General features: G+C 62.6%; 1 protein-coding gene across 1 annotated transcript in view; it reads right to left on the minus strand.

Moving 5' to 3' along the window:
* Positions 1-7,970, minus strand: part of Nkd1 (NKD inhibitor of WNT signaling pathway 1) — a 79,410-nt gene that overhangs the window by 12,954 nt on the left and 58,486 nt on the right. The window contains exon 4 of the mRNA XM_048792217.1: positions 360-478. Within this exon, the coding sequence (XP_048648174.1) occupies positions 360-478 (119 nt within the window). The remainder of the gene's footprint in view (positions 1-359; positions 479-7,970) is intronic.

Raw genomic sequence — 7,970 nt, forward strand, 5'->3', positions numbered from 1 at the left:
AACGGAGGCCTAGTCACCCCCCACCTGAGAGCCCCACCTGTGGGCCAGGCAGCCTCCAGGGGCTGCCAGGGAGGCCAAGGAAACGAGGCCCAGAGAGGACGCAGCAGCACAGGGTCAGAGCCGGCCCTCCCTCCACCCCAGGCCCTTCCCGGGTGCTCTGCCCCTGCCCACACGGCGAGGCCAGGGACGGGCAGCACGGGGTCCCCGGGGCCGGTGCTGAGCCAAGGACACCCTGGGGTAGCAGCAGGAGTCTCTCGCAGTGGGCGGCTCCTCAGGTGAGGGCCCTCTCGTCTGCCCATCACACAGGAAGGGACGGCCCGGCGTCTCCCCGGGGCTCGGCCCCAGCAAGGGACACTCACTTCGAACTTCAGCTGCTTCTTGGAGCCCGGGCAGGATTCGCTCCCCCTCTCCAGCCTCTTCCCGTCTCCGCCACCTGGGCCTGGGCCTGGGCCGTCGGTCTTCTCAGGCGGCAGGGCCACTGCAGGGGGAGGGAGAAAGCATGAGGGGAGGGCTGGAGGGGGGGCTGCAATGGCTCTGTCCCCAGGGGCTGGAGTGGAGGACACCCTCGCCACAGTGCCCGGCGCACGCCTGCCTTGCCCGCTGGCCAGCGCTGCAGCCCTCGACTCTTGGCCCCGGGGAGGCCGGGCTGCCCGAGGGGACCCTGCATGGTGCATCCCCACCAGTCACTCAGGGTACCGCTGTGGCCTGGGCTCCCCACTCGCTGTCATTTTGCAGCTTAGGTAAAGCAGCCTGTGACTTTGGTGCCCCACAGGGACATGGCCACTCGGGGCAGGCTCAGGCCACAGAGCAGGTGGATGAGGGCACAGAGGAGCATCAGGAGCCAGAGAAGGAAACACAGGGGCTACGGCCATTTCCTGCACTGTCCTGCTGCCTCCTGTGGTGACGTCCTGGCCTTCTCAAAGATGCCACCCGCCTGGCCCAGCATATGGACATTAGTGGGCAGACAGGCTGAGTGGCAGACAGCTCAACTGGGTTGACTGACAAAGGGACAGGCGCGCCAGCGCCTCACACCAAGGGTCTCCGGGGCTGCTCGCCCCGAGCCTTGTGTGCCCACTCTGCTGGCCCAGGTCCCCCTCTGCCCGAGGGCTTGGTTCTCTGTGTGTTCTTTCAAGAGCAGAAGGAGGAGGACCTTTGAGCACCTCTTCCCTGTGGACACCTCTGAGAGATAGCAGAAGGGCAGCTCCGGGCAGCACCCTCAACCTGGACCCAGGATCCAGGCTACAAGTCCCTATCCGAACTTCAAAGGCCATCAGGACCTGCCCGGTCCCTCCTGCCCGGCCCGGCCCTGCCCGGCAGAGGAAGCCTGGATTATTGTGCCCGACACGCCCACAGCCCCTCCCTCCTTAAATCCCCTTTGCTGACCTGGGGCCGCCATTTCCTGGTCCCCCTCAGGCACCTCCCCTGGCCATCCCGACTCCGGGTGGCCAGACTGGCAGGAGGCCCTGTGAGGAGCTGAGGGGCCCTAATCAGTCAGAGGGCACGGCTGGACTTCAGAATGGCAGGAACCTGGAGACCTGGGTGCCTGGCCAGGAGCGTGGTGGGCACTTTGCCCCCCCACGGGCTCGCACACCTGGACGGCTGGGCTCCCTCGTGGGGCCAGGGCCACAGCCCTTCCCAGCTCCTGTCCTGAGGTGGCTGCTCTTCCCAGCAGTTCTCTTCCGTGACCCTTCCTGCCATGCCCGGGGCCTCCATGTCTGGGCCACCATGCCCGGGCCCTGTGCACACGGCTGAGCACCCGCCGTCTCCCACCTTGGTCCCGCGGGCCCGGTGAGGCAGGTCCTCCCATTAGCTCCATTTCCCACAGGGGGACTGGGGTGCGAAGGGTGCTGCGGGGACAGGACCGGGCTGGGACCTGGGCCACCTGCCAGGCTGCCCCGCGGGGCCCTTCATTCTGTCGCCGGCCTTTTCCACTGACCGGGGAGCGCTCTGTCTCTGCCCGGGTCCAGGTCCCCCCAGCACTGACCCTGAGTGGGTCCTGAACCTTCCCTGGGTGTCACCTCCCCAGCTGTCAAGCAGGGATGCTAACGGCTCCTTCCCAGGGGACTCGGGTGAGGACTCCATGAGCCGGACTGTGAAGGGCCAGAAGGCCGGGCCAGCACACGGTCCAGGCCCCCAGCAGGTCAGGGGACTCAGGCCCCACCGGGAGTCCTCGGGGAGTCAGGAGGCGCCTCAATCCACCCAACAGGTTGGGGGCAGGTGGGAGGGCGCCGGAGCTGGCGCAGACAGGGCGGGGTCAGGAAGGCCACCCCAGCACCCACAGCGGCCCTCCCCAGCTCCCCGCAGCCCCGTCCTCGTCTCCCCCACTCCATCACAGAGCGCCTCCATCCCTCCGTCCCCTACAGCACGGTGACAGTTTCTTAAAGCCATCGGGAGCACCCGTGGGGGCCTGGGTACAGAAACTGACCAGCTCCTTTGCTGCACCTCAGTTTGTGGAGCTGCACAGACGAACCCAACTGAGCGCTGACCTAGAAGAACAGCAGTGTCCCCCTGGAGGGCCGGGCCCTGGCGCCCTGGCCCCGGGACAGAGGCTGGGGCAGGTCGCTGGCGTCACCTGTGACACAAAGCCCTCACCCCTGCTCCTCTAAAGCAACCCCCCATGGCAGGGTGCCCCACTCCAGGGGGTCCCCAAGCCCCCCGGAGGCCAAGCAGGTGACCAGCTGGGGACCCAGGGACAGTCAGCATCCAGCCTGGACCGCCTGCTGGGTCACAGCTGCCACCTCACAGGCCCAGTCACCTCCACCAGGCCACCAAGCAGGTGGCACTCCTGCCATCCCGAGTCGGGGAGCTGGGGGTCCCCCTGTCCCAGCACTGAGTGAAGCCATCAGCCCTAGAAGCCCCCAGCCTAACCCGCAGGTGCAGCTGGGCTGGGTAGGAGTGTCCATTGAGAGGGCACATTGGAGGCCATGTCCTTCTGACTCTGCCACTGGCTGGCCTGGGCAGCCTTGGACGAGGCCCTTGATGTCTCTGGACCTCAGTCCCCTTTCTGTAAAGTGGAGACTCAGGCACCTCCCTCACAGAGCTGCTGGGAGAGGGCCACGAGGAGACTGCTCCCAGTGGCTGGCATACAGTAATCACCCAATAGATGCTGGCTTTGGAAAAGATGTGGCTGAGCCATGGTCCCAGCCGACAGCCCAGATCCACATGATGCCCTTGTTCCAAAACTGTCCCAACTGAGTAAAACCAGGAAGATAGGGTGGCCTGCAACGGCCCCCTCCACGCCCCCTCCCCGGCCGTCCTCAAAGTCACAGCTTCCACCCGGGGCCAGAGATGCTAGTGGGCAGGCTTCTCGAAACCCAAGTTCAAGTTCAAAGGGATGTGATCAGAAAGGCACCTTCAGGATCAGTGTGGCCTTTCATGGTCCACCTCCATCCTCGTCCTCGTCCTCGTCCTCCCCTGGAGCACCCACCCGGGCCACGCCCAGGACAGCCCGCGTCCCCTCAGGTCCTCCCCTGTCCCCTTCCCTTCTCCTCACCCCGGTGGGGCCCCCCACCCTCACACGGCTTCCCCAGAGCCCAGCCTGGCCGACTGTCCTCTGCACCTCATCCCAGCCCAGCTCCAAAGACCTCGCCGCCAGGGGTCACCAGCCTGGGACAGCACACATGGGGAGAAGCACTGTGACCCAGGGTCAGGGACAAGGACAATAAAAGCATCCCTCTGTCCCCACCCCAAGCCTTTCCACCTTTTGCTGTCCCCCACCCAAGAGGCGGAGGCAGAGAACCCCTCCAACGCCACCCAGGCCCCAAGCCGGGGGCAGAGAGTGGGGCTCAGGGTCCCTGAGGCTGATCCAAGAGGATCCTCGGACGTCCCCAGGGCACCCTGTGCAGAGCAGAACCCACCCCCGCGGCAGGCTCCGGGGAGGCAGCGAGGGTGCTCACGCAGGCCGTGGTCACACCAGCCAGGACAGAGGGACAGCATTTTGTTGAGATCGACTTTGGCATCTGAGTCTCCTCTACCCTCTGCCTCTGATCCAAAAAGAAGGGAGGGGAAGGGAGAGGAGGGGAGGAAGAGGCCTTTCACCTGCCTAGGAAGCACTTCCTGCAACAGTGCAGAAACTGGGAAATGCAGTGGTCTTTGAATAAAGTTTTATTGGGACACAGCCACAATCACACACGTTGTCTCTGGTGACTTCTGCCCCTCAAAAGCAGACTTGAGCAATCACATCAGAGACTATATGGCCCACAGAAGCCAATGACAGGTACTATCTAGTCCTCTGCAAAAAAGTCTGGACAGTTGCTTTGTGCAAATGCAGCCCTCCACCCCAACCAGGGTGCCTGCTTGATGAACTGGATTTCACCTACAACTTTTTCTTCTTTATCTGGAAACCCTTGTGCAGTACACAACCTGCCCAACCATACACGGTGGCCATGGAAGATAGAAAATTTCCACTTTGCTTTCTTAAAACTGATTCTCAGTCCCAATGAGTCTGGGGACAGTTTGTGGAGCTCTTTCTGTTTGGAAGCTGCTTCCTATCCCTCCTTCCACCACAGCCCCAGCCACAAGGAGTCCGCTCTGTGTTTACCAAATGACAATCCTCTCCCACATTAGCTCCCAACCTGGCTGCTCTCCACCCCCAACAACTGCCAGATTAAATGCATTACTTGACCATCTTCACCCAGCTCGCTTTGATGTTCCCTTCTCAAGCTTCAGAATACCTTTTGGAGGGAGATCAGACAGCATTAAACAGAATCACTAATTAATTAAGCAAAGTTAAATTTTAAACACTGTTTGTTGTGTTAGCCAAAAGCCTGAACAGAACAGACTTTTTTCCTCCACTGAGATCAAAGACAGTCTCTCCCCTCTCCCCTCCCCCAGTTTAAAAAAAAAAAAGGAAGGAGGAGGAGGAGGAGGAGGAAGAAAGAGAGGAGATACCTGAATGTGGCAAATTTGATCACAGTCTGGACTCCAGCCCCCGTCTCCTTGGGCCCAGTGGGAGGCACAGAGGCCCATCTGGGACTGCATGCTGGGAGAGCCTCATGGTCACTTTCTGGGGACTGTTTACCCTAGCAAATAGCAGTGACCCAGGGAGCAGGTCGGCACAGCCCACCCAGCCAGAGCTGCTGAGGACGGGCGCCCCCGGACAGCGGGGGTGGGACGAGGGCTGAGAAATGAAACAGGCCCGTCCCTCGCGGCCCCACCCTCCCCAGCCACCCAGCACACCTCGGGGCTGTCTCCCTGTGGTTTGGGGTCACTTGGGGTCACTGGGAGGCAACTCTGAGGGGCAGGTAGGCACTGCGCCACCCCAGGCGGCACCGTTGACATGTCAGACACCACAGATTTGTCGGGATCACTTGTGACATTTCTCAACAGATGGCAGGCAGGTGTCTGAGGAGGACCAGCCTCTAATAATAATTGGGACCGATGCATCTGGAGCCCGTGGGGCGTGTCTACTTCTGTGCAGCGTCACGGCCGAGGCTGTGCGGTCTTTCTGGGAGCTTCCGAGGGCTGCGCAGCCAGAGCGCACGTTTTGGGGGAGCTGGGGCCTGGCTGGCTACTGCCCTGGGGTTGCCCGCAGGTGCACGGGGCAGAGATTCTGCCACGCGGCTTGCCGGACGGCGCCAAACCCTCTGCATAGCAATGTGTGAGGCTGGGGACCCGACCAACAGGCCAAGAATTCTGCAGGGCACGTCTGGACGTGGGGAAGGAGGCGGCCACGTTAGGAGGAAATCCAGACTCTGGATGCTATCAGCCAGCACCAGCTTATCTCAACCCCATCTGGAAAAGCCCGGCTGACCGTCAACTTTGAAAAAAAAGGGACGATCTGAACCACAGTTAGGACCAAGTGGGCCCCACTAAGGGAGGTGCAGAAATGGTCACCATGTCCAGTGCCTGGTGGGCGCCTTTCAAGGCACGGCTACCTGGCAGGACGGGCTAGCAGTGGGGACAGGCGCCCTAACGGGTCCACGGTCCTGCTGTCATACAGATTATCTGCTGCGAACATTTCCGTCTCAGGGTAGCCGGCCAGGACGTTTCTGGGTCCCCGTCCCTCCAGCTGCAGCTGTCACAGGGAGTGCACAGGGGTTTAATATTAGCCAAATATAATTAGGCGGTCGACCTGCTGCCAGTAAGAAGAGAGCCACCGCGTGTGCGCTCCGGCCAGTGGCTTCCTGCGTGATCTGCACTGGGCTCTCCTGGGGTGGGGGTCGCCCTGGAGACACACAGACCTGGTTTTGATGCAGTCACCCGCATGGGCAGGTGGCACCGAGCTCTGCAGGTGACTCCGTCCAACCTCGTGCGGAGGGTGCTACTATTGCACTTTACGAAAGTGGAAACTAAACTTCAAGAAGCAAAACCGATGCAGCCACTTCCCGATGACAACCTGCCGGGGGCTCCCTTTGTCCTGAGAGGGGCCCCGAGGCCCCCGCACGGGCTGGAACGGCTTTCTGACCTTCCCCAGCTCGTCACCATCACCATCACGGCCACCACCATCGTCGTCATCATCGTCACCAACATCAAAACGAAGCCACAGCACACAGTAGATCCAGGCTACGATCCCAGCAGGCTCCTGACTCCCTGGCCCCTGTTCTCCTGTCACACGACAGCAGTGGACACCTGTTCCCGCCTGTCCGGTGGCCTTTCTCCTTCTCCCAGTAACAGCATCTGCCTCTGCCTCTGCCTCTGCCCTGCCGAGCCGCCCACCCCCTGGACCCCTGCCCGGGGGGAGGGCCGCCCACTCCCAGCAGGGCTGCGCCCAGCACCCACTGCCCATCCTGACAGCCCCGCGTGGCCCCAGGTCAAGGCCGGGGTGAAGCAGGAAGCCAGGTCCCTCCCTTGCCCTGGCCCCGGCATGCGCCTGACTGGATGCTTTGTGACGTTTCGAAATCAGCTGTTTTATCCCAGATCAGTCAGGACCCTGTTCTTCAGTTGTGACTCCCGCAGGCGTCTCCTACGCAGGTGGCCTTGGCGGGACATGGCTCCTGGAAATGAGCTCAGGGAGGCCGGGCTGGGACCACTGACTTAGATTTAGCAGGATGAAGCGTGTGTGTGTGTGTGTGTGCGTGCGTGTGTCCACGTGACTGGGAACTGAACCCCGGTGCCCTAACCCTGAGCTGCAGCGCCGTCCTCTGCCTCTCCCGTCCTTCTTTATTTTGATCTTTTGAGACAGGGCCTCCCTAAGATACCCAGGCTGGCCTCAGACTTGCAATCCTCCTGCCTCAGACTCCCAAGTCGCTGAGATCACGGGATTCGAACACGATACACCGCGACTCGGGAGACACCTTTTACCTAAGGCAGCCGAGCTCGCAGGACGGAGGGACCAGAGCTGGGGGCCACAGTGGCCACATCCTGTGTCACAGCCAACCCTGGGGCCTCTGGAGGTGCTGCAGGCCAGTGGAGCAGGTCAAGGCCCCTCCGCACAGGACAGGCTCTGAACTCAGTAGGAGGAGCCGGGGGGGGGGGACCGACCTGCCCCTGGAGCGGGGGACAGTCCCTGCTGCCCCCTCACATCTCCAGGGAAGTCCCCAGCCAGCCCCGCAGGTGGACAGCTAAGGGGAGGGCAGAGGGAGGAATGGCAGGGACAGGAGTGAACACGGGTGGCACATACGTGTGCGTGCCTGTGCTCACGTGTCAGCGACGCGGTCTGAGCCCCTGGGCCCAGCCAGGCCGTCCTGCCCCAGAGCGGCCCCCGAGGACCCCACTTGATGAGCCAAAGCTGAAGCAGGCTGGGCCGAGTTCCCAGGGACCCCTGACCCGACCACCGTCCCCTGGAGCCGCCGCTGCCTCCTGGGTGAGACGGACGGAGGCCAGGAACCGCGGCTGCCCCATGGACCCTCCAGGGTGGTTTCTGGCCTTCGGCACCAGCAGATATCTGTCTGTCCCTTCCTGCCACCCGGAGAGGCCCCACCCCCGGGGCCCTGCGCTTCTCCACGATGCTGCCTGAGGAACAGTGTCACTGGACGGGGACACGGACGCAGGGGGAGAGACGCTGCCCAGCAAAGAGGACTCTGGCTGTC

The sequence above is a fragment of the Marmota marmota genome, unplaced genomic scaffold (assembly GCF_001458135.2).
Source record: "Marmota marmota marmota unplaced genomic scaffold, marMar, whole genome shotgun sequence".
In the NCBI taxonomy this organism is placed as follows: domain Eukaryota; kingdom Metazoa; phylum Chordata; class Mammalia; order Rodentia; family Sciuridae; genus Marmota; species Marmota marmota.